Source organism: Carlito syrichta, unplaced genomic scaffold (assembly GCF_000164805.1).
Source record: "Carlito syrichta isolate Samal-C Ts95f unplaced genomic scaffold, Tarsius_syrichta-2.0.1 Scaffold56974, whole genome shotgun sequence".
Taxonomy (NCBI): Eukaryota; Metazoa; Chordata; class Mammalia; order Primates; family Tarsiidae; genus Carlito; species Carlito syrichta.
This window is the reverse complement of record NW_007001070.1, coordinates 863,776-890,081: the sequence shown is the minus strand read 5'-3', so window position 1 is coordinate 890,081 and position 26,306 is coordinate 863,776. Positions and strand designations below refer to the sequence as shown.

The 26,306-nt window shown below is 45.6% G+C and overlaps 1 protein-coding gene across 3 annotated transcripts in view; it reads left to right on the top strand.

Annotated features, from left to right (window-relative positions):
• TSPAN14 (tetraspanin 14) overlaps window positions 1–26,306 on the top strand; it is a 57,485-nt gene that overhangs the window by 4,379 nt on the left and 26,800 nt on the right. For 2 of the 3 annotated variants that reach the window (XM_008049899.2, XM_021708178.1), the window contains one exon: window positions 21,005–21,102. In XM_008049899.2, the coding sequence (XP_008048090.2) occupies window positions 21,005–21,102 (98 nt within the window). Of the gene's footprint in view, window positions 1–21,004; window positions 21,103–26,306 lie in introns of those variants that run through there. The other variant, XM_021708179.1, reaches the window with a different exon arrangement.

The window sequence follows — 26,306 nt, the reverse complement described above, 5'->3', positions numbered from 1 at the left end:
GTCATTCCCCTCAGCCTCAGGAGAGACTGGGATGGTTTTTGTATTGTTCCTTAGGGGGAAAATTACTTGGAGGAAGTACATCAGTGCTTCTGAGTGCAGAGTATTTATTGACACGTCAGTTAAAGGAGGCTTTTAAACAACATATATGTATCCCTTTAGTGAGGAATAAATCTACAAATGCATCTAACAATTCCATTTTGCAGCTTCCAGTTCCTGGAAAGTATGTGGAGTTTAGTAGTTAGGGATTGGGGTTTTGAGCTGGGATTTTGGAGAAACCATTTTTTAGCCTGTCCTTGGAGTTGAGCCAGACCTAGAAATCTGTCAGAATAGCTTTCTTCAGCTGCTAAAATTGGGGTGGGTTCATAACACTAGGACCTCGAGCCTCACTGATGACCAGGTGAGGAGGGTCCAGAGAAGGGTCCCTGCTGGAGACCTGGGATGCCTGGGTTTCAGACTTCCCTTCTCACTATCTACGTTCCCTGAACCTTGGGGTCTTAACAGTCTTACCGCGGAGTGGGCTTGGTGACAGATGGTCCTTAGAGTGGAATAACTTAATGTTTCTTTTCTGCCTTTGTCAGTATCTGCTCTTATTCTTCATAGGAAAACTTTCTATTTCCGGACTTGGGATGGAGTTGTCAGCAGGGAGCTCTCTGAGTTAGGCTGGCACTGCCTAGCCCTGCCTTCCTTCCCCCTCCCCCATTTCTGCTGCCTCCTTTCTCTTATTTTCTCTCCCCTCAACCCCCACTCCTTGTCCTAGGGAGATACCAGAAGCCGCCTGCAGAGAGCTACAGGTAAAATTGTACCTCTAACCTCAAACTTTAGGCATTTAAAACATTAATGTAGGTTTAACCTTTGTACTTAAAAACATGTATTCATGACGAAAAACACTTAACAAAGATATATGGTGAATATTCTTCTATCACTGACCCCTTCAGTTCTGCTCCCCTGAGGTCTCCATCACCAGATGTTCAGGATCTAGTCAAGCATGTCAGCTCTCCTCTCTTGTCTATTCCCATAGTGGTATACTAATTACGTTTTGGCACTCACTGGTTTTTACTCTAAAATTTATCCTGGGATTGTACTGTTTCAGTACATGTAAGGTCAGTCCATTCTTTTTTGTCAGCAGCATGCTATTTGGCTCTATGGAGAACCATGATTCACTTTACCAGCCCCATATTAGTGGACTTAGAGGTTGCTTTCAGTATTTTGTTTCTACAAGTCAAGTTGCTGGAGTGTCTTGTGCATGCTCTAAGTCTGTAACAGAGATGGCTAGATATGGAGCTGAGACATTTTGGGTGCTTCACAGGAAAAGAAACATGCTGTTATTGAGAGGGGGAATGAAAGTTTGAGGTTTTCTGTAGAGGGAGCTTGTCCTTCTACAGTCAGAGACAACTAGAGCTGGAGGGGACTGCAGGGAGGTGGGTAGGGTGGTGCTGGTGTGTTGGTTCCCATCCTGGTTCATCTTTGGTTCAGCTCAGTTCAGCTTGTCTCTGTGAGCTCTGTGTTTACAGCCTTTGGCTGTGCCCTGTGGGCCATGAAACCTGGGTACCTGTGGCTGCATGAGGAGTAAGCAGCCAGAGGGAGGAGGAGCAGACTTATCATTGTGGTTTTGAACAAGCCTCAAGAGTTCTAAGGACTTGGGCAGGGTGTGAAGGTTGTTTTATAGAAGAGTTCTCCCACAGTGTCAGGGATTGGTGTGGGGATCAGGCTTCCTGTCCTGGCCTCCTTGGGCCTTTGGCTGCTCTGCAGTCCGCCGTTCAGGCCTCCTTGGACCTGACTGCCACCTTGTGATTTTAAGAGCCTGGTATAAAAGGCACCTGGTGAAAATAATAGATGGGTTTTCTGTTTTGAGCAGGTGCTTCCTTTCAGAGCCGAAGCAGGGCATAAGGACAGATGCGTTTTTTTTCTTCCTGGGGTGGACTAGAGGAAGGAGGGAGAATTGGGAGGGGGCTCATGGAGCCATCCACTCCATGCTTGAGCTCTCTGGTTATTCCTTTTTCTGTGGGGCTCTGTCCGCCCCAAGTTAGGGCAGAGTAGGAAGCAGGGAGATTTTAGGACTGGCTGTCAGAAAGCCCCCTTAAATAGATCCTGACCTGGTGGGTTTGAAGCCTGTGGCCTAGCCATGGCTCTCTTGCCCTTGCACGCCATTCTCACCATTGCAGTTACACGCAGTCCCAGAGAGAACTCCAGAGCTTCCCATGCCCTCCGCGCTGTTGTCTGGGGCTTGGGCCCTCTGTAGCACAGAGTTTCTATTGTGGCCTGGTGGCCCAGAGGGCTGACCTGTGGGGCTGAGGAGGCGGGACCTGGGGACTGACAGTGGAGCTATTCATGGACTCTGCCCTGGTTTCCTGCTGCCTCCCATTGTGGATTTTTTGGGATGGTGGGAAGGAAGGAGGAGAGGGGGATAGGGAGTGGTCAGTGCAGGCTATTGTTGCTAGCAGCAGGAGCCCATTATGTTTAATGGAGGTCTATTTGCAGACAGCCCTGAACCACTCCAAGGCCCCTCATTGTTTTCTGATTCTGGGTCCTGTCTTTTGTGGGTACCTCTGTCAAGATTCCCCTTTCCTCCTCTCAAGTCCCTGTGCTGTGCCCGGAACCCCCCTGGGTAAGAGTTCTGAGCAGCTGGGCAAGGAGCAGGAGTGCCCAGTGTGGGGCTTGTCGGCCACCTGCCCACCGCCTGGGGGAGTGTGTGCTGCTTGAGTCCTCCCAGCCCAGCTGCACCCTTGGGTGGGGGCCAGGCGCGTGCCTGTGTTGCTGTTAGTCTCCCAGGCCCCCCACTTTTCTTTTGTGCCTTAGTGCTCAGCCCAGTGTCCCCCCTTCCTCACTTGAACACTCAGCTGCTGAAAAGCCTGCTTGCTGGCAGCCCGGCCTGCAGCCACCCCCGCTGCCTGAGCCACAGCCATTTTCTTTTGTTCTGCCATCTCCGGGCTCTTGAAACTCAGGCAGGCAGCAGGCAGTCTGTGCACAGCACCAGGAGAAGCCCTTGGGGCCTGAATCGGCCCACTGAGTCAAAGATGTGGTAGCCCCCTGGCTGTACCTCCAATTCTGCCAGCTGTTACCACAGTGATGCTGAGGTTTCCCTTTGTTTAGAGAGTCTCCCCTCTTACTGGATCAGAATGATAGTGACTCCTACAGTGAGGACAGAGAGAAGTCTCACCTGTTTTTGGCCACTGAAGGCATACGCTAGGGGGAGAGGGAAAGAGTGTGTTAGCCTTAGCCTCCTTCTGATACTTCGTAGAAAGTCACTCCCAGGTACAAAGTGTGATCATCCTTTACCTCCTGATCCTCGCTGAAATCAGTAACAGGGTTGGTTGAGAAAGTTTCTTTTTATTTTAGTCTCTGTGGTTTTGAGGACTTTTCTACAATGGAATTATCCCCTGCCCTTTCACATCTGAATGTGTCTCTCTTCCCCTCAGTTTTTGGGAACAATGAATGTTTTTTCTAGGTGTCCAATTTCAGCCATGTTTGGGATTGCAGGCAGGGCGAGGGCCACTCTCACCCTCTGTCTGAATTCTCTTTCTGGAGATGTGCGTGCCCCAGCCCATGCTGTCTTTTCTTTCTAAACCACAGCCAGACTCCGTAAGTCACCTGCCTTTGAAATGAAGTGTTTGTATAGAACTCGTATGTCCCACGAGTTTTCATGTGTTTAGGGTTAGGGTTTCAGAATCCATCCATCTTTACAGCAGCCTGGCTGTCTTATTTGACTCTCTTATTATCCATGTCTTCCTGATTTGTAAAATCAGGAAGCAAGTTTCAGCCCCGAACGGTGTTGTACCTCAGGGTGTCCTCATTTTAGTAAATGTTGTTCCATCTACAAGACCTTGTCTCTACAATAAATCAAAAATTTAGCCAGGCATGGTGGCGCATGCCTGTAGTTCCAGCTACTTGGAAGGCTGAGGCGGAAGGTTCGCCAGAGCCCAGCAGGTCGAGGCTGCGGTAGCCTGGAGCATGCACTGCACTCCATCCTGGGCGACATAGTGAGAGTCTTGACTCAAAAAAAAGTAAAAAAACCAAAAACAGTATCCTAATTAATCTTCCTTAGGGGTGGGAGTTTGGGTTTAAATTTTGTCCTAGTTTGTTAACAGGCTCTAGGAGCCAAAATATTCTTTCTCTGGCACCCCTTCAGGGTGGGTTTCTGTGCCTTTATCTGCCTTTTCCTGCCCAACTTCCATTCCTTGGGCCCCTCACCCCTAAGTAGCACTGCCTGCCAGGCCCCCCTGTGCCTGCTGCCTGGCTGATTTCCTCCCATTGTCTTCGGGGCCAGCCTGTGTTACTGCTCTGGGGTGGTTGTGTGCGTTTCTGTCCGGCATGTTGTAGGAGGCCTGTGAAGTCTTGGAAGAAGCCCAAGGGGCCGGGAGGCAGGTTTTGCTTATTATTTGGTTAGAGTAGCTTTCACAGCTGTGCAATGGGAATAAAAATAACCTGTGAGGATCCAGCGGGCTGCACTAAAACACCAAACAAATTCCAAAATTAAAGCATTCCTCCAGGAAAGCTGATTGTATCCCTGTGAACCAAGCACAGCAAAGATGGGTGGCCTCCTCCTAAGACTTGTCTTAATGTCTTAATGGTCGTTTTCCTTCTGTGCGTCTGTACTGTGTCCTCACTATTCAATGTGTTGTCTACAGGCCTGGCCTACTGGTGGGCAGCACAGGCATCACCTGGGAGCTTGTTGAGAGGCAGAATCTTGGGAGGGGACTCACCCCGATCAGCTGAATCAGAATCTGCATTATAATAGGATTCCCAGGTGGTTTGAATGCACGCTAAAGTTTGACAAGCACATGCTCAGACAGCTGCCCTGTTACCATTCTGTTCTTGGTTTTGCAGTCTTTACCCTCTTGCTTTCCTGAAAGTTGTTGACTTTAATGGGTCCCATAGCCTAGGCTCTGCAGCCCCTCCCCTCCACTCTGCATGCAGAGTACAGTAGTTATTCCTATGTGCTGGAGGTGTCTTGGAGGTGAGGTGGAGCCAGGTTGAGAAAGACCCTTTGGCCTGAAGCCTACTGGCAAGGTCATCTTTGGGGCACTGGGGTGTGTGAGGGGGTGTAATTGGAGCCTCCTGCGTGAAAGGGCGGTGCTAAGCCTCCCTTGGCCATCTGGTACATTCGCCCCGCCCCCGTCTTTTCCAGCTGGAGGACAGGCTCAGAATCAGGTCGTAAATATTGTTTGCGTTCTGTAGAAACACAGAGCATTTTCTATAAGGATGTTTTGATGTATATTGAAGATAAACAAACAGTCCAGGAGAGGGGCGACAAATTTATATTTTGTAGTAGTTTTTGCAGTGGAAAAGTTTGAAGCTGGTCTCCCAATTTCACTACATTGCCCATACACCCCCTGCATTCTGGTGTTAATGGGGTCTTTTTGTGAGGAAAAGCTTGCATCTCTGGGCATGAGACCTTGTTGCTCCTGCTCAGCTGCCTGGGGCCTTCTGCCTTTTTAGGCTCTCATTTAGGGGCTGATTTGCTAGCCTTCTCTTGATACTTTCCAGATTTTTCTTACCCCTTTTCAAGTTTCCCACCGTTGATTTGCAGTTAAAAAAAATCTGGAGCCGGTCTCGGTGGCTCAGCCTGTAATCCCAGCGCTTTGGGAGGCTGAGGTGAGTGGATTGGTTGAGCCCACAGGTTCAAGACCCACCTGGTCAGCTTGGTGAGACCGCATCTCTACAATAAAATCAAAAATTAGCCGGGAGTGGTAGTGCATGCCTGTAGTTCCAGCTACTTGGTTTTTTTTTATTTTTTTTTGAGTTGGAGTCTTACTCTGTCGCCCAGACTGGAATGCAGTGTCCGCTCCTGGCCACCGCAGCCTCTACCTGCTGGGCTCCGGCGATCCTTCCACCTCAGCCTTCCAAGTAGCTGGAACTACAGGCGCGTGCTACCATACTTGGCTAATTTTTTTGATTTTATTGTAGAGATGAGGTCTCCCCAAGTTACCCAGGCAGGTCTCAAACCCGTGGGCTCAGCCAATCCACTCACCTCAGCCTCCCAAAGCACTGGGATTCAGGCTGAGCCGCCAAGCCCGGCTGTTCAGCTACTTGGAAGGCTGAGGCGGAAGGATCACTGGAGCCCAGCAGGTCGAGGCTGCAGTGGCCAGGAGCGTGCCACTGCACTCCAGTCTGGGTGGCAGAGTGAGACTCCAACTAAAAAAAAAAAAAAAAAATCTGGCCCCCATTCCTTTTCTCTTTTGACATTCTCTATGCACACTTAATTTTATTTATTTTTCTCCAGTAGGCTTCACTTGCCATGGCTTCTTTGGGAAGGATTTTTGTTTTGCTTTAACTCTGTAAATTTTCCCCCTCAGGCTGTTTGCTTGGGGGTAATTGAGGGGGTGCAGAGCCAGGCTTTGCCTGGGCTGCATAGTGTACCACCCCTAGACTTAGGGGAGGACTGGTGAATCTCCCAGGATTTTGTCCTCAGAGTGAAGTGGATTGCTTGTCTTTAAACAGTACAGTCATCCCTTGGTTTCCTTTGGTTTGGTTCTAGGCCCTCCCCAGTACTATTTGCCTATGACCTACATACATCCTCCCATATATTTTAAATAATCTCTAGATTACTTATAATAACTGATATAATGCAAATGCTATGTAAATGATTGCTATATCATTTAAAATTTGTATTTTTTTCTGAATATTTTTGATCCATGGTTCATTGAATCTGAGGATGCAGAACTGTGAATATGGAAAGCTGAGTCTATATTGTAGCAGTCTGAAATTTTGGATACAAAGTTTTTTTAAAACATCTTACAGCCATAATCTTTATGTCTTTCAGGTATGGGAAAATGGAGAAAGAAGAGTAAATAATTCTAAATTCTCTTATGTAGTTTCTTTGTGTTGGGGAAGGGGAGAGGAGGGGGAGAGCAACCGTACAAAGAGGACACTTCAAGTTTGTATTAGGCATGCAGGTCAAATCCTGCAGCCTGCTGGAGCAGCTCCCTTAATAGCCAGCAGAGACTTGGCTATTGGAACAAAGTTTATTTCTCTCCAAGAACGGTCCACTCATCACGTGGAACATCTGTAGTATCCAGGAGCGGCTCCCACCTTGGTTATTTCAGCCCTGCAAGGGTGGCTATAATGGTTTTGTCTTGGTATCATTTGCAGAGCCCAATCCAGAGCTGAGGACATGCTGGGGGCTCTGTTGATCATTAGCATCAGAGGGTTGCCATGAGGGGAGACAGTTGCCCACTGTCAGGTTGAGTTACTGTGGGTCCCTATTTCCCAGCAAAGCTGTTTCTCCCAAACAGGTGAGCCTCTAAATGTGGGTGCCCTCATCTAGTACATGTTTAAACCAGCTGCTGTGGGGAGCATTTCCTGGCCAGCTTCCCGCCTCCACCTTCCTGCCCTTTCAGCACCTATTTGACTTTGCATTTGGTAGAACGAATCACCTTTTGAGTTCCCTGAGTCAGATACTGTTCCCACTCTGAGTTGTAGTTGGGCTCCACAGCCTCAATTCTTGGTACACAGCAGTGCTCTGAATATGTGGAAACAAATCCTGAGGTGTTTGTCTCCCACAATGAAAAGTCTTTCACTCCAGGAACTTGCCCAGCATTTTGATGGATTGCTGGGTAGGTTGCCCTTAGCTCCCAGGCCCTCCCTCGAGAATTTCTGAGAGGGACACTGGGTCCAGCTCAGTCCTTCTGAGGTCTGGAGGAACAGCACCTTGGCTTCCTGGGTTCTTGTTCATTTTGGAGATGCCACTGTAAACTGGACCTGAGTTGTCCACATTTGTATGTAACTGGCTGAGGAGGAGGCACTAATGTTCTCTTATCAGGGGCTTATAAAAGGATTCTGTCTACAGACATTTCATGTGTACTTGGAATTTCAGAAACAGGCCTGCCATGATTATCAGGGTACAGAGCATTGTGCTCCCTTGCCTGCCTTGACTCTGTATCCTCTCGTGAATGGGCAGCAGAGGGAAAGTAGGTTGGGACATCAATTTGGAAGTCAGGAAGGTGCCAGCCCTCAGTTTGCCCAAATATTTGAGAAATTGGGGAGATAGCAGCTGTGGGTGGCCAGGCTCTGCCTTACCTGGGTGGGTGTTGCCCTGGTGCTGCTTGTGCAGTTGAATGAGCTGCCTGATGAGTCATTCTGAAAAATCTCTTTTGGGCCCAAGGTCTGAATGTTTTGTTTGCTTTTTTTTTTTTTTTTAAGGCGAAGAACTACAAATTCTATGTTTGAGTTACTTGAGGTCAGTTATTTTGTAGAATCTCCCTTAATTTGAGTTTGTTTGATGTTTCTTCATGATTAGATTCAGGTTATGCAATTTTGTCTGGAATACTGCAAAAATGATGTGTCCTGGGTGCAGCCCCTTGATAGGCACATGATGTGGGTTTGACTCTTTATTGATGACAAGTGGTCACTTGTCTAAGGTGTTGTCTGCTGAATTCCTCCACTACTAAGTTAATTTTTGCTCTTTGTAATTTTATGTGTCATCTGGGAACTTATTTGTATTTGAGACTATGCGAATACAATTTACTGTTTCACATCAAATTCATCAACTGGTTTTAGGACCCATTGATGGTTCTTGACAGAATCAGTTATTTCTGGCATAGTTGCTGAATGGTGATGATTTAATTCCATAATTCCTTCTACATTTATCATTTAACATTTTGCTACACAGAATTTTTTCTTCTCTCTCATGTGTTTGTTTATCTCTCTCTCTCTGGGTGCATTAGAATGGGTTCGTGAATTTTTCTTTCTTTTTTTTTTTTGAGTTGGAGTCTTACTCTGGTCACCGAGGCTGGAGTGCAGTGGCATGCTCACGGCCACTGAAACCTTGACCACTGGGTTCAGGCAATCCTTCTGCCTCAGCCTTCCAAGTAGCTGGAACCGTAGGCACGTGCCACCATGCCTGGCTAATTGTTTTTGATTTATCATAGAGATGAGGTCTCACCAAGTTGCCTAGGCAGGTCTCTAACCCCTGTATTCAGGCAGTCCTCTCGCTGGGATCACAGGTGTGAGCTCATACCTGGCCTTATGAATTCTTATTTTATTCAGTGAACTGCAGTCCATTACTGTTGTTTATTGTGAGATATTATCCCAGATGTGACCAGTGGGGGCCCCTTCTAACTGCTGTGAGGGACAGCTCTTAAAATTGTGTATTTCTAGGCCTATCATAGTCCTGTTAAACTAGTCCCTGTGTGATTCTGGAATCAGCTCCTTGAGCCACTCTGATGTTCTGTGGCATTTGGGATCATCTGGACCAGGCCTATCATTTTTGAGTGTGTACCTCATGCAGCCTCCCTGCCACCTGAAGATAAAAGTGACCTGCTCTGCCTGCCTTCATGCTGGGTTTCTGGGTCAGAGTTTCTTTGAACACAGCCTCCTGTAGCTTAAAAAATAATAAAAATAGTAAGTTTGAAAATCAGTGGATTGGGTGACCTCCATTCCAGGCTCAGCTCTTCTCCCGCTGAGCACTTACCTCCTGCTTCCCTCCCCTGAGCCACATCTGCCCCTCCCTCTTCTCCTTTCCTGATGATAGCACCGAGGTAGACAGATGTCTCCTGTCACCACCAGATTGACAAGGAGGTCCCTTGGTGCTCCAAAACTCAACAGGTTTTGAGTTGTGGGGTTTTGGTGGTGGAAGTTCATAATGATTAAATTGCAAAGTTAAGTGTTTTTACAGGAAGCAAAACACTGAGAGCCCTAAGTCTGTTGGAGAACCTGGTGGGGCTCAGAGTTGATGACCTAGCCTCTCCTGGACTTCCACATGGAGGCCATCTCAGTGCTGGCAGTCAAGGATCTGGTGACCCTTGGCATCCTGGGAGTCTACTTTCCCCCACCGTGTGCCAGGGCATTGTTTGTCACGCTGTGACAAAGGAGGGTGGCCCACCCCAGACCCTGTGTAGCTTTGTAGTGTCTTTCCACAGTAAAGAGTCAAACTTCTTGATACCAGTGAGTGGCTGCTGCTACTGTGTTCGATTTTGCACTGTTTCCAGTCTACCCTTGGATAGGGTGTTGGGTAACTGGAGAATGGGTTAGGGAAGGACATGGTCACTTCTTTTCTTTCTTTCTTTTTTCTTTTTTGGAATTAGGGTTGGAGTCTCACTGTCCCCCAGGCTGGAGTGCAGTGGCATGCTTATGGCCACTGAAGCATCGACCTGCTGTCTCAGGTGATCCTTCCACTTCAGCCTTCCAAGTAGCTAGAACCACAGGTGTGCACCACCATGCCTGGCTACTTTTTTATTTACTGTAGAGATGAGGTCTCACCAAGTTGCCCAGGGCTCAGGCATTCCTCCCGCCTCAGTGTCCCAAAGTGCTGGGATTACTGGCATGCATAGTCACTTCTGACTAAGGAATGAGTCAGAGACAGCTGAGCCTCTCCTCCCACTCTGAGGGTGGTGGGGCTTTGGGGCTGAGGCATCTTTTCTCGGTGAGACTTCTGTGGGCAGTGTGACAGGTTGCCTTGGCCCATCCTAGTGACCCTTTCTCAGTGACCCTTTCTCCAGCTGGGGGTCATTCCCCTTCCGTATTCACCTACCCTCTCCTAGGCTTTTCCCCTGGGCCTACCTGTTCCTTTGTCTTGTGAATGTTCCCTAGCACTCATTAGGCTCTGAGGACCCCTTCTTACATGGTAGGAGAGTCCAGGGCCCAAGGTGTGCTATTAGGGGTGTAGTAGGGCGCCAGCTTCTTTGGGAATGTGGCTTTCCCTCCTTGGGATGGGCCTGTGATGAGATCAGGTGCCAGTTCTGGGAACCTCAAAGGCCAAGGTGAAAAAGCAGAATCTTGGTGAATGACTAGCATTGAACAATGAGGGGGAAAGGGGATAGGAGGGATAATTAGTGTGGAGAGGCTTGTAGCTCAGAATATGGGTGGCTAGTGTTATCTTTGAAGTCAGTGGGCTTCTCAGGAAAGAGAAAGGGGCAAGATGGGGGTGGGGGTGGAGGTTGGAGGTAGAGAGCCAGGTAGGAGACCTTAAACTTTTCATGCGAAGTAAATAACCCTTGACCCTCAGGAGGGAGAGGGGAGAATATTGGAAGTGGGGGAGGAGTCAGGAAAGCTCCTGAGTATTTGGCTTAAGTGCCTGGATGGGTTGGGGTGGAGGTGCCTTGGGGAGCCCAATTAGTGACCACACTGAGATCAAGGTCCCTGAGGGATTCCAGGTGGGGCGGCTTGGTCCATAGTCTGTCTGGTATTTGTACCTGGTGCTTGGGATCAGGTTTGTGTGGAAGGATACAAATCTGAAGCCACTAACAGAGTAGTGCAGTGTGTAATTGTCTCTTAGGGAGTAGTAAACATTCCTGGAGACATCACTCACTCCTTTGAAGTTGGAGAGCTTGTGTTGGATCTCGCCTTCCAACACTCAGTTCACTTTTCTCCACTGCTCTATATGGCTTCCTTCCCTTAGGGCTTCGCTCTCCCTCCCTCCCCCTTGTTTATGCATCTGTATCAGGAATGAGTCTGTTCTCTCAGAGCTTCTCAAATTTTAACCTTACTTCAGGATCTTGTTAAAGTGTATATTGAAGGGGACTGAGATTCTGCATTTCCAGCGAGCACAGTTACTGGTCCATGGGACATGCTCTGAAAAGTTAGCTGTTATCTGATTTAGGGAGTTGGTGCCCCATTTTAAAGCAGACATTAACCAAAGAGGGCAAGTTAGAATGGGGAGATGCTAAAGAAGTGGAGGTAGAGAAGACCCCATAGGAGGGGGTGCAGGTAGCTGTCCTTCCCTCTCTGAAGGTCCCCACAGGAGGAGCAAAGGGCCCAACTCCCTTGGGTATGAGACAGCCAAGCACTGGCCAGAGTTTAATTTGGCTCCAAAGCTCACAAACAGTTGGTTCTTGAGGGAGTGCCAGTTGGTGGTGATGATGTTTTGACAGAGCTTATCTGGAAATGGGAGAGGTAATGAGTTTTTCTGGAAACCTAAAAGTTTTAATTTAAAGGTCCACGCTACTCTGAGTTGGTTTTCTTTCTCCCCCTCTCCCCCACCGTCTTTAAACCAATGGGGTACAGTCAGGATTCCGTCATCCCTTTGGTATCTATGGGGGATTGGTTCCAGGACATGCTCAGTCCAGGATGCCAAAATCCACAGATGCTCAAGTCCCTTATATAAAATGGTGTAGTATTTGCATATAGCCTACGCACATCCTCCTGTATACTTTAAATTATCTCTAGATTACTTATAATAGTTAATACAATGTAAATGTGATAAAAATAGTTGTTATATTCTTTATATTTGTATTTGTAATATTTTCAAACATTTTTGATCCCTGATTGGCTGAATCTGTGGATTCAGAACCACAGACGCACAGGGCTAACTCTTTTTATTTTTTAATTTTTTAAAATTTTTAAATTTTTTATTTTTTTTGAGTTGGAATCTCACTCTGTCACCCAGACTGGAGTGCAGTGTCTGCTCCCGGCCACCGCAACCTCGACCTGCTGGGATCCAGTGATCCTTCCGCCTCAGCCTTCCAAGTAGCTGGAACTACAGGTGTGCGCTACCACGCCCAGGTGGTTTTTTAAAAAATTTATTGTAGAGATGAGGTTTCACTGCCCAGGCGGGTCTTGAACCCGCGGGCTCAGGCAATCCACTCACCTCAGCCTCCCAAAGGCGTGGGATTACAGGCTGAGCCACCGAGCCCGGCTTTTTTTAATATTTTTATTTTTATTTTTGAGTTGGAGTCTCTGTCACCCAGACTGGAGTGCAGTGGCACGCTCCCGGCCACCGCAGCCTCAACCTGCTGGGCTCCAGTGATCCTTCCGCCTCAGCCTTCCAAGTAGCTGGAACTATAGGCGTGTGCTACCTTTTTTTTTTATTTTAGAGACGAGGTCTCGCCAAGTTGTCCAGGTGGGTCTCATCTGATCATGGAATGTCTCTGACTTCCTCAGCTGGACCCACTCAGATAATCTCCCTGTTTTAAGATCAGTTGATTAGTAACCTAAATTACCTATGTAGTCTCTTTTACCGTTTTTTTAATGTGGTGATAGAGTATGCTTTCTGAATTTTTTATTTTGCTAAGTAAAAATTAAAAAAAATTTTGAAACCTTCCTAGGGGTCTTCTGGGTAAAAATGGTGGATTGAGCAGACACATCTAATTTTACTTTCTCCTAAAACCCCACGTAGGTTAAAATAAAGGGAATTATAAAAAAAAAGAAGAGAAAAGAAATAAATCAGTCCATGAGTACAGGACAATGAGAAAGAACAACAGCAAGAAAATTTTTGCAAACTAGGAATGTATGAATTGTGACCAAGTTTAAAATGCAGAAATTGGGCTTAGCATGGTGGCTCCCACCTGTAATCCCAGCGCCTTGGGAGCTGAGGCTGGAGGATCCTTTGAGACCAGTAATTTGAGACCAGCCTGGGCATCTGTGAAATAAGAACAACATACTATAAAAAAGAAACAACTGGATGTGGTGGCATGCTCCTGTAATGCTAGCTACGTGGGAGGCTGAGATGGGAAGACTACTTGAGCACAGGAGTTTGAGGCTGCAGTGAGCTATGACCACAGCACTGGACTCCAGCCTGGATGGCAGAGTGAGAACTTGTCTCAAAAAAAAAAAAAGATGTTAGAATTGATGGCACCAGATTTTTTGGAGGTTAGGGGCAGGGAAAGGTGGGCAATACAGGCTAAATATAAGAATAGTTTGAAAGCAGTTGATACAGTTACGTTCCTAGATCCTTTTCCTTCCTTCATGCTGGGTGACTGCCTTTCCCACTTTAATTAGTTCTTGGAGATTCATTCTGCAGAAGAAAAAACCAAGGGCCTAGGAGACTCCAGGTATTCTTGGGGGTTACTATTGAGACCACTTCCATTCCCTTGTCTTCAGCTTCGTTTCAGCTTCTAGAACAGTGATAACTGGGTTCTTACAGATTTCTTTTCTTTCTTTCTTTTTTTTTTTTTTTTTTGAGTTGAGGGTCTCATTCTGTTGCCCAGGTTGGATGAATCCTTCTGGGCTCAGGGGATCCTTCTGCCTCAGCCTCAGAGTAGCAGGGACTATAGGTATATGCCACCACTCCCGTTTAACTTTTCAATGTTTTGTAGAGACAAGTCTCGCTTGCCCAGGCTGATCTCAGACTCCTGGGCTCAATCGATCCTCCCCTCTTGGCCTCCTAAAGTACAAGGATTACATGCATGAGCCACCAAACCTGGCTGACTCTTACAGATTAAAAGGGACTGCACTGGGGAATCTGACTAGCCTAAGTGGAAAATACAAGCAAACAAACAAAAAACAACAACAACAAAATGATGCTGACTACAGAGATTTCCCAGGAAATTGCCCAGCCAGATTACCCTAGATAGAAACTTACCTGCCCAAGGCCTCAGAGCTTCCTGTTAGTTTCTTAGTTATTCACTCTTAATCATGAGGATTACCAAGGATTACTAGACAGCTAAAGAAAGTGCTTAATGTGAAAGAAAGTAAAATAAATTTAAAAAAAGAGTTTGAGAGAAAATGTATTTAAAGGAAAGAACATTTTGAAAAAAATAGATATTTCTTCAGAGAGATAAGAGAAATATTGCATCTGTGAAATGAGAACAAGATACTATAAAAAAGAAAGAGTTATGTAAAAAATTTAAAAATAATAACAGCAAAAATACTAGTAGAATTATTAGAAAATAAAGTTGAGGGGGGGTCTTCCAGAAAATAGGACAAAAAGATGAAGAGATGGATTATAGGGCAGAAAAGGAAAGAAAGCAAGTTATCAGCCAAGGTTCCCACATCCATTAATAGGAGCTGCAGAAGAGGAGAACAGAGAAGATTGCAAGTGGCAAAATCATTGAGGAAAATATTTCCTAGAATAGGTTACTGACATCTGTATTGGAAGGGCCCATGGAATTTTGAGCTGAGTGGATGGACGTAGCCCAGACCGATATCCTGAAATTTCCATATACTGGAGAAAAGGAATGATTCTGTAAGTTTACAGTGAAAAAGAAACAGGTCAAATGCAAAGATTAGGAATCAGAGTGGTTTTGGGCCTCTTAATATACCAACATAGTAGATGGTGGAACGATGCCTTCATCATTCTCTCTCTCTTTTTTTTCTTCGAGTTGGAGTCTTACACTATCGCTTAGGCTGGAATGCAGTGACACACTCATAGTCACCATAGCCTCGATCTGCTGGGTTCAGGCGATCCTTCTACCTCAGCCTTCCAGAAGGTGGAACTAAAGGAGCGCACCACCGTGCCAGGCTAAGTTTTTGATTTATTGTAGAGACGACATCTCGCCATGTGACCTAGGCTGGTCTCGAACCCCTGGGAGGCAATCCTCTCGCCTCTGCCTCCCAAAGTGCTAGGATTACAGGTGTGAGCCACCATGCCTGGCCCTTCATTCTCAGTGACACTGATTTCCAGTCTAAAATTCTACACACAGCCAAACTCATTCAAGAGTGAAGGTAAAATAAAGATGTTTTCAGACATACTAGGTAGGAAAAACTTGCCTTTAGCACTGAAAGATTTCTCCATAAAGGTGTACAAAGACTAGATCTTCTCTAGCCTGTATCCCAAAAGAGATGAAGGGAATTCTGTGTCCCAGTCTAGACTGAAGGAGCTCAGAAGGCTCTGAGAAGGATTTCTTCTGGAAGGAGAAATAGAAATAGAATGTCTGATGTGAAATAACTTATTGAGAGAAGATTTAGACAACTGACATTGAATTTGGGGTTTAATATTGATAAGTTCATAGAAAATTAAGCAAACAGAAAAAATAAGAATTATTAACTCCAGGGGGAAAAAGTTGTACAGGAAAAGACATCATAGGTTACACTCTGATGACTCACATGGTCACAGTAATGTCAACTCTGAAAATTACTCCAGACAACACTATAGTTTAATTAGATGGGGAAGGACAAGTGTGAGGGGGTGGCTTGAGGGGAGAGGTGGCTCATGGAGTATAAAGAGTTAAGTCTCATCTTCCAGGTTAGGAAGTAGATCGGTAATGCCTAAAACTGAAAAACCAGGGAATGGCAATACAGATATGTTACATGCAGAAATTTCTAAAGGATGCTTGGATATAAACACCAAAAGAGTTAGAAGTGGGAAGTGTACCCTGGAAAGAGAAGCCTGGCCTAGGAGTTGGAGTCTGCTGTTTTTCTCAACACAGTGTTTACAGTAGTTGCTTCTTAGATTAATTATGTGCAGGCAGAATTTTGAAAAATCAGCACAAGCAAATCTAGAGTTCATGGCATGTGATTAAGGGAAGTCTTGTTCCACGAAACTCTTTTTAGTTGTGCATATGAGTGTGTGCATGTTGGGTCGATTTTTGTTAAATGTATTTCTAACTGGGCCCTGGTCAAATGAATTAAAAACCATTGTTTAGTGACATCTCATTGCCAGCTTACTTTTCACACTTTTGAATTGTTCAGATATTTTACAGTTGAGCAGGGGCTCCTTTTTCAATTAAAAAAAGGGCAGTGGGAATGTCACAGTACAGAAGTAGAGGAGTCCTGCTTATGTTGCCTGCTGGGCTTACCACACTGCAGAACAGCAGGTACACCCCTGACCAGCAGTGACCCTCATTTGTATCTATAATACAAAGGTGGTAACGATAAATGTGACAGTGAAAACCTTTTTTGGAAAATCACTTTTAAGTCCACCTCCTCATACAGCCATTTTCATGCTCTTCTATTCCACTTGTCCTTTAAGCTTATAAGCACATGATTACAAATTGTTCACTAATTGCAAACCATGATGTTCATGTTTCATACTTAATGCTTATTCTTTTTCTTGTGGTAGATTTTCAGTCATGAGTTTATTGGATTAAGTGTATGGCCAGTTTTTTTGGTGTTGCTTACCAAAGGGTATTACCAGTTCTGTCTGCTGCCAGCGAAGTATTAAATGTGCTTGCCACAATGGTAGTGGTGATTTTGTTAAATAATAAAATGTAAAATAACATCTCTGGATTATCTTTAAATTTTGTTTCTGCTGACAGTGAACACTTATCCATTTGTTAATTATGTTATTCTTCCATTTGTGTATAATGTCCATATCCTTTATCCATTTGTCTAAAATAGTTTTGTTTATTAAATATGAATTTTTATATGTTGCAGATATTTACTCTGTCATAATTTTTGCAGCTGCAGATAACTTATTTGTTTTTTTTTTTTAGAAAGAGGATTTATTGAGAGGAGAGAGAAGCTTGAGGGTACCCCAAGGGATTGCCTCTGCATTTCCTTTTTTATTTTATTTTTTTATTTTTTTTAAGTTGGAGTCTCACTCTGTTGCCCAGACTGGAGTGCAGTAGCCACTTCCGGCCACCGCAGCCTCGACCTGCTGGGCTCTGGCGATCCTTCCGCCTCAGCCTTCTAAGTAGCTGGAACTACAGGCGCGCACTACCACGCCCAGCTAATTTTTTGATTTTATTGTAGAGATGAGTTCTCGCCAAGTTGCCCAGGCGGGTCTCGAACCCTCGGACTCAGGCAATCCACTCACCTCGGCCTCCCAAAGTGCTGGGATTACAGGCTGAGCCACCGAACCCGGTCTCCTTTTTTATTTTTATGTTGCTTGTAGTCATATGGGAATTTTTAGAATTCTTATCTGTTCTAGATTGGTAGTCTTATAATTTGTTTTTTTCCTGTTGCCTTAAAAGTGAAGAAGGTTAAAATGGACCTGAAATACTCTGTTCTGCTGTGTGTTCTGGGTGTGCACATAAGTATACCCTCTAAGTATCTAAATTGTTATTTGTTTATTATTTAATTCCCCTTATATTGCTAACCAGTTATCTCAACACTATTAAATCATTCTTCCTTTGTCCTTGTTTGAGGAGTTGATGTTTTGAAAAACATGTCTCCTATTTGCCAAATAAATGCTTTGTTTTGTATTAATAAATTCTTAGAGTTGAGACAGTTTGAGGACCTGATAATTGGTTTCTATGCATACAAAATAACTTTTGGAGATTCTTCTCTGCTGTGTGGTACTTACTATTTGTGAAAAGTTTACCCATCTCTACTTTTAGGAAGTGAATATTCTTAGTCTCCTCTCGCTCGCTCTTTCTCACTCACTCTCACTGTGTGTGTATGTGTGTGTGTTTTGAAGTAAATGGTGTTGGTGTTAATTGAATGCATCAGTTGATACAGAGCTAAATTCTCCCATCCTTTGGTATGAATTGGAATAGCAAATAAGGTGAAATGCCAGGGACTATGGTCACTTTGCAGAACGATTTTGCAAATGCCCTGGTTAGGAGAGCAGGAGTGAGTCACTAACACTTTAGAAAGTGGATAGGCAGGTTTGCTAATTAGTTAGTTTTTTTGTGAAGCTTCCATCAAGGAGAAAGGGGGAGTTTGGCTTTGTTTACTGCATCAAAACCTCTGGGAGAGTGATTTACCTGCTTGTGTTAAATGATGTCAAAGGAGTACTCTCTGGGATCCTCACACATTTAGGTACTGTGCCTGATCTGCCCACTGTAGTCTCTGAGGCCCAGCTCCCTGAAGGGCATGGCTGTCTGCCTTCCAGTCTCCTCTAGGAGCCATGAGGAAGAGGGCGGTGCATGCAGAATTGTTTTATTCATAAAAGGAACAGAGTTTCTACTACTTTTGGACATTTTTCTGTCTCATAGGGCGTTTCCAGACAAGTTGTTCTCTGTGATAAACTTACTTGATTTTTAGGTTTAAAAAACTAAATATTTTTCTACATGCATAAATTTGGGGCCCTATAATTTGTGAAACACAAACAGGTGAATGTTAATTAACATTACCTTTAGTTGCCTACAAGGAGACTCCCCCTTCTCACCCCCCAGTCTGTGGCTGCACCGTAGCTAACAGGTCCTTTAGCCTTTGCAGGATCCTGAAAGGGAGTGCCACATTCCTTGGTGCCCAAACTGATAACCTGGTCCTCTTGGTGTGGGCCTGTCAGCATATCAGAATCACCTGGGGAGCTTATAAAAATGCAAATTCATAGCTGGGCCTGGTGTCCCTTGCCTGTCATGCCACTACTCTGGAGGCTGAGGCAGGAGGATTGCTTGAGCCCAGGAGGTCAAGGCTGCAGGGAGTCATGATTGTGCCACTGTACTCGAGCCTGGTGACCAAACCATACCTTGTTTCTAAAAAATTTAATAAAAACAAATTTTAAAAATACAGATTCAGGGACTCAATCCAGACCTCCTTTTTAGAACCTTGTTGGAGGGGAGGCCGGGCATCTGTGTTTAGAATAAATGATTCTGATACTGCCAGATGGCCCTGTACACCAATGACATTAGTGACTGGTCACTAAGAGTCCAGTTTTAGTTGAGAATGGTGAGGCCCTGAGTGAGCAGGGACTTGCATAGGCTGAGGTCACGTTGCTGAAGGAAGTCACCTATATCTCTCTGAGAGCTCCTGTTCTTCCTGCAGCCACTCTGTGTGGCCCAGGTGGCGTTTAGGCCTTGTGTGTGTTCTTGTGACTCAGAGTCCTTGGGCAATAGGTGGTTGTGTTCATGCTCATTCTTGGAGTTGAGTTTGTGAAAATGCTTTTCTGATGGTGGGATGGTGTAAGGGGGGAGGGTGGGATGAGGGCTATCCGGTGACCGTCCCCTGCTCCTTGCTGGTTTTTGAGGTAGATAGGTCAGGCTCTCCCGTGGGGTATTGACTGCCCTCTCAGTCTTCCTAGGAAGGAGGGACCAGGCTGAGCAAATGGTGGTGTCCAGGCTGTGCCTGTCAATTTCACACCATGGGAAGGGAGGGATAGAACAGTCACAGGATCCATTTCCAGAGGAATGTGGCTTTCATGACCCTTCTTGGCACCTCTTTCTCAGAACATTGTAGACCAGCAGCCAGGCTGCTGTGGCCACCTCAAAGGAAGGGGTTTTGCAAGTAGCCACTCAGTAAGAAGTCTGCAGAAACTGGTTTCTCACTGGCAGTTGTGGGTGGATCTTCTCCTCACTGATTGGGGAAGCTTATTTGTTCTTGCCTTGGGCTCCATTGCTTCCAGCCCCTCTCCTCACCCTGGGAAGTGGGAGGTGAGCAGGGAGCTGCCATGGGAGCACTTCCCTGTGAGCCTCAGATCTTGTCTCACCTGTCTGCCTGAGGCACCCTGCTTTCCTCACCATTCAGCCACTGTGTTGGGGCAGGGGACAGTGGGTGACTTAAGGGTCTACCTGGATTACCACTGGGGTTCAAAAAGGAAAGTAGCAAAGGTGGGCCAGGCTCTCAGAAGTCCCCTTTGATGGCGCTCTCCTTTTGTAGAACACTGTAAGGGAAGATGGGCACAGATTTAAAAAAATGTTGACTGGATGTGGTGGCTCATGTCTGTAATCCCAGCACTTTGGGGGACCGAGAGTTTGAGACCAGCCTCATCTTTACAATAAGTAAAAAAATTAGCCAGGCATGGTGGCACGTGCTTGTAGTTCCAGCTACTTGGAAGACAGGCAGAAGGGTTGCCTGAGCCCATCAGGTGGAGGCTGTGGTAGCTGAGATAGTGCCACCACACTCTAACCTGGACGGCAGAGTAAGACTCCGACTCAAAAAGATAGTAGATAGATAGATAGATAGATAGATAGATAGATAGATAGATAGATAGATAGAGTCCACCCCTCACCCCCTTCAGTCTGTGCAGCCCTAGAGGCCAAATCTGTGATGGATAGAAGGCTGGGGAGGGAAGACGGCAGGAGAAGATGGAAACTGGAGAGGGAGAGGAGGATGAGCGGGTGTGAATGCTGGCTGCTGTGGCCTCCCTTACCTCTGTGAGGGCTGAGATTGGGAGGTTGTTTCAGAAAATGTTAAATGAATGAATATGGAGCCTTAATTCTGGCCTTTCTTCGAAAACTGGGCACAGTTGGATCATGTCCAAACCTGCCTGCCCGCTCATGTCTTCGTCCCAAAAGCAGTTCTTTGTGGTTAAGCTGCCGTTTCTTCCGTTGGCTCTGGTAGGTGGGAAGAACATGGACTATGGAATTCACCGTCCTCTTATTCTTCTGTTTGTTTTTTTGGAAAGCTGACTTAACTTGAGTTTTGTCTAGCCCTTAGCTGGCCTTGGTAATAGACCTATGCTTGGACTGTTGAAGGGATATGAGGAAAATGATTTGGAGTTTTTTGGAATCTACGTTTGAGCAGGCTTTGGGGAGATGTTTTAAAACTGAACTTGCCACCTCACCAGTCCCATGTCTCTCTGCAGATTCTGCTTCTCAGAAGATGCACTATTATAGATACTCTAATGCCGAGGTCAGCTGCTGGTACAAGTACCTCCTTTTCAGCTACAACATCGTCTTCTGGGTAAGTGCATGAGAGTGGCCACGTTCCCTTGTTTAGTCCTTCTTTCAGTAAGTGACAATTATCTACATAACTTTTGACTTGCCAGGCATCATATGAGGCTCTGGGATAAGGTGGTGGGCAGGGTTGGGGCACCATGCCCTCACTGATCCAGTGACAAGTGCTGTGATGGGGAAGTCCAAGGTGATTGAAAGCTGGATTAAGGCAAGCCCAGTCTTGGGGATTCAGGAAGGCTTGGGGCTGTGGCCCAGAAACTTGTCTGTCTTCTGTCTCTACCCCAGAATGCCCCAATGGGACGTTGGCAGCAATGTACTTGCTGTGCATTTGACTGTGGGCCAGGTCCTGTCCTAGGTTCTGGGAGGTAATAATCAACAAGGACAGTACAGTCCTGCCCTTGTGATGCTTATGTTTAACCAAGCGCGTGGTATTAGCATCTTAAGCAACAGAGCAGTGAGGGAGAAGCTCCTTAGTTAGGGTAGACAGGGAAGACATTCTGAGGAGGTGACTTGTAAGCTAAGACTGGAGTACCAATGAAGAGGCAGCCAAATGGGGGTCTGGAGAAGAAAGCTCCAGGCAGAGAGGACAGCAGTTGCAAAGGTCCTGAGGTTGAAATGATCTTGGCATATGCAAAGGACAAAAAGAAGGTCATGTGGCTTGATCTCAGTAAGGGGGATGGGACACAGATGAGGACAGAGGTACGCAGGAATCAGGTCATAAAGAGTCATGCGGGTCTCCAAAAGTAGTTGGAATGATTTTCTGTCTTTAAATCTTGGAAGATTTTAAGTTGGATGGTGTGATCTAATTTTGGAATGACTCTGCTGAGTGAAGGGATGGATGGTGGTACCATGTTCTGAGGTGGGATTCTTGTGGCAGAAGGGTAGGTTTGAATTATCTCTTAACCAGCCTCACGGAGATGTTAGTGACCATCCTGGAGATGAAAGCCTTGGTCACCATGGGAGGAAAGGGTGGATTGGACAAGAACATCAAAGATGAGTGTGTTGACTGAGAAGAGGTCAGAATATTGAGCCCTGGGATGCCAGAGGCTGGGTTGAGGAAGAAAGCCTACTGCTAAGATTCCTGAGAGTGAGTGGCTTGAGATAAAGGAAGACCAGCAGATTTTGTGTTGTAGAAGCCTTTCGGGCAGAAAGGAGCAGTTAGTTAAACCACAGCCAGGTGAAGAAGGATGACTACAACATTGGCAATGGCTTGACAAGGTGACCTCGACTAGAGCTGCTGTGTGCTTGGGGTGTGGGTGGGGGTGGGGGTGGAAACTCAGCTGGAGTTGGCCAGGAGCCAACAGGAAGTAAAGTGAAAGGATGATTCTTGATAGTTCTTTCAAGGATTCTTGCCTTAAAGAAGAAAGGAAAAATTTGGCCCTGGCTGGAATTGGTCAGAGGGTTAAGGAAGATATCATCATGTGTGTATTGCCAGTGGGATTGGTCCAGGGACAGGAGACACTGAGGGAGGAGGGCCTGGGAACATGCTCATGTACAGAGGCTCTTAAACCACTAAGCAAGCATGGCTTATTGGTATCTGTGTGGGGGCAAATGAAGAAGGAGGGATAGAATGTGTGGCCATTCCACTACAGTTTGCTTCTGAGGATTTGGTGTTTCCTATCTGAACTGGAACTCTTGGGAACTAAGACTTCACAGCTTTTCAACCTTGATTTTACAGCATCATCTCCTGGTGATTTATCTCAGTGTGTTTGGGGGTTTTCTGTCTTGGAGAGTGAAGGTGGGATTCGATGGCTTGGCCTTCTTATGCCCCAAGTCTTTTCCTGTGCTCAGCTAGCCTTTCACCAACAGCCTCATCATAAATAGGGCATTTCATATGGACATATAGTGTGGTTCCTGTGGGTCCCTCCTAATGGGAGACTCTGCCCCATTCTCGTGATATGTGGCTTCTCAGACCGGCATTGCTCCCTACCTGGAGGAGAGCTCTCTGGCCTCACTTGGTGATCCACCCCCTAGTCCCTGCTAGTTGTATGGTGGAGGATCACCTGGGCTAGGCAGGCAGCCCAACACTTTGCACACCTGTATGCCCAGCTGTTTCCCTGGGTTTGCTTGCTTGGCTTTGTGCCTCAACCTCAGACTATCATCTTGAATTTTACAGCTAGAGCAACACTCGCACTGCTGCTGTGGCTGAGGGGCCCTGGTAATCTCCATTTCTTCAGAGTCTTTTCAGGACTGATTTCTTTGCTCTCAAGGAGCTCTACTAACTTGCCCAAGATTACATTTGCAGCATGAAAATTCAAATAGTGAAGTTCATGAATGCAGCATGGCAGCAAGTCTGTGTGGTAGTTGAAGGGCACCACAGTGTTATCAGGGTTTTGCAGAATTGCCAATGTATGTGTCAAGAGTTAATTATTTTTCAGTTAGTGTGCACTAGGGCGGAACAGGAAGGAACAAACAGGAATAGTCAGGAAAATGAGGTGTGAGAGAGCTTGGTTGGGAAATGAGAGTGGAAGTCCAGCTGCCTTGTGGGTGGGGGGGCTGCTGGACACTCCCTCCTGGGTTCTGGTGGTGATTTGCAGTCCTCATTTGCACAAGAACGGGCAGTGTGGAGTGAGGCTTGAGAATTGGGGTGCAGTGGGAGGGTGCAGCGGGAGAGTGCTGGGTTGGCTCTAGGTACATAGGTGTCAGTCTGGATTCTCGCCTTAACTGAGTGACCTCGATAAGCCTTAATGTTTTCCTTGTGAAATACTGATCTCAGCTGCCTGTTTTCTGCCTCATAGGGTTGATGAAAATGTGTAAAGTGGAATGTCTTACCTCTGCATAGAAGTTTTATTTTCTTAAATGGAGAAGATACAAAAATAGAATAATATAATGATTCTCATGTTCCCATCATCTAGTTGTAAAAAAATCAGCTCACGGTCAGTTTTGTTTTATTTGTATCCTTCCCCCACCCTTTGGATTATTTGAAGCAGAGCCTAGATAGATAGATCATTTTGCATGGAATTTTTGTTGGTGCTGATGACGGGCATTGGGTTCAACAGGCAAATTTGAATATATAGTAGGCAACCTGTGGCTTATGTGACTGATTCTAGGTGCTGGGACAAATATAGATTATATTCAGCTGTTTTCACAATAAAATTCTTCATAGATGAATATCTGTTGCACTCTAACAGTTTTTAAAGCTCTTTCTGACTTGAGGGCTGAGGTTTCCCAGGGACTGTTAATACCTGCTTAGGGTAAGAAAAGTGGTTTTGTCTGTTCCAAACCTCATGGTAAGAGTAGGAGTGGAACTAGGCTTCTTGAGCTTCTTATCATGGGGATGCTAGGGAGAAAAATGCCTCTAGGCAACACAGCATTTTGAGAGCACTAGCACTTCTTTTCCCCCCAAGTTATTCTTTGGTTGTGCTAGACCTGTTTTTAGTGCAAAATCTCACTGTCTTAGGGAAATGCAAATCAAAACCACAATGAGATACCACTTTACACCCACTAGGATGGCTATTAAAAAAGAAAGGTATCAAACATTGATGAGGGTATAGAGAAATTTAAACCCCTGTGCACTGTTGGTGAAATTGTAAAATGGTGCACTGTGGAAAACAGTATGGTGGTCTCTCAAAAAGTTAAAAATAGAATTGCCATATAATCCAATAATTCCACTTCTGGGAATATAACCAGAAGAATGGAAAGCAGGAACTCAAAAAGATACTTATATGCCCATGTTCATAGCAGCATTATTTACAGTAATCAAAAGGTGGAAGCAACCCAAGTGTCCATTGACGATTGAATGGGTAAACAAAATGTGGTATATAGATGTGTAATAGTTTATTATTCAGCTTTAAAAAATGGAAGTCAGTTCTGACACATACCACAACATGGTTGAACATTGAGGACATTGTGCTAAATGAAATAACCCAGATGCAAAAAGACAACTACTGTCTGATTTTACTTACATGGGGGTTCCCAGAGCAGTCAAATTAGTAGAGACAGAAAGTAGAATATTGGTTGTCAGGGGCTGGGGGAGGGGAAAAATGGGGAGTTATTATTGATGGATGTAGAGTTTCAGTTTTGAAAATTGAGAAGAGTATTATGGGTAGATGGTGGTGTTAATTGTACAACACTGAATGTGCTTAATGTCAATCAACTACATTTTAAATGGCTAAAATAAGTTTTATATTATGTGTGTTTTATTTTACTTTTTTTTTTTTTGAGTTGGAGTTTCACTCTGTCGCCCAGGCTGGAGTGCACTCACGGCCACCCCAGGTTCGACTTGCTGTGCTCCAACGATCCTTCTGCCTCAGCCTTCCAAGGATCTGGAACTACAGGCGCACGTTACCACGCCCTGCTAATTTTTGATTTATTGTAGAGACAAGGTCTCACCAAGTTGCCCGGGCTGGTCTCAAACCCACGGGCTCCGGCAATCCACTCGCCTCGGCCTCCCTGGGATTACAGGCTGAGCCACCGAACCCGGCCATATTTTACATATATTTTATTGCAATTAAAATTTTTTTTAAAATCTCATTTTGACTTGCAGAGGAAGGGAAGCTGCGAGAGGCGTATGCTGGAGGAGTGGCGTACGGCCCTTCATCTATGTTCATTTATACCCCACCTGGTTCCACAAAGAAGTTGAGGTTTTCTGGTTTTGCTGAGAGAATCCTCTAGAGGGATGATCTAGATGATGTCTGCAACTCCAGGGTTGCTTTCTACCACAGGCATTGACTTCAATCTGTAAAGGTTGGATAAAGCTCTTGCCTGGATCTATTTCAGAGATGGATTAGAAGTGAAGAACTGAGACCCCTTCTAAGTAGACAGTAGGCCTGTGTTACACAGAGAGGAGAGTCCCCTGCTTGTCTTCAGTTTTAAAAAATATTTTAAAGTGATGTTCTGCCATTGGCTTTCTCAGTGACTTGTGTAGATCTGAGCCTACCCTACTTGTAAAATCTGTGAACTTGCTCCTGAATGCAATGTGTAGCCTGTTTCTGAGTGAGATAAGTGCTATGGACATTTGTACTTGGTACCCTTCCTTCAAAGTAATAGGTGTCTTCCAGGAGTAGGGTGAACGTGTGTAATCTGTGGTTCAAATCAGGAAACTTTGAGAGTGAGAGAGAATTTTGCCAGAACAACAGATATACCCCAGGCCTGCCCTGTGTAAAACCAGGTCATGTAGTTAACCCTGCTCAAGAGAGGGAAGCAAGTGTGAGGTAGAAGGATCAGTTCTCTTCTCCGACCCTGGTGTTCAGTGTCTTTGCAGGTGGAGCC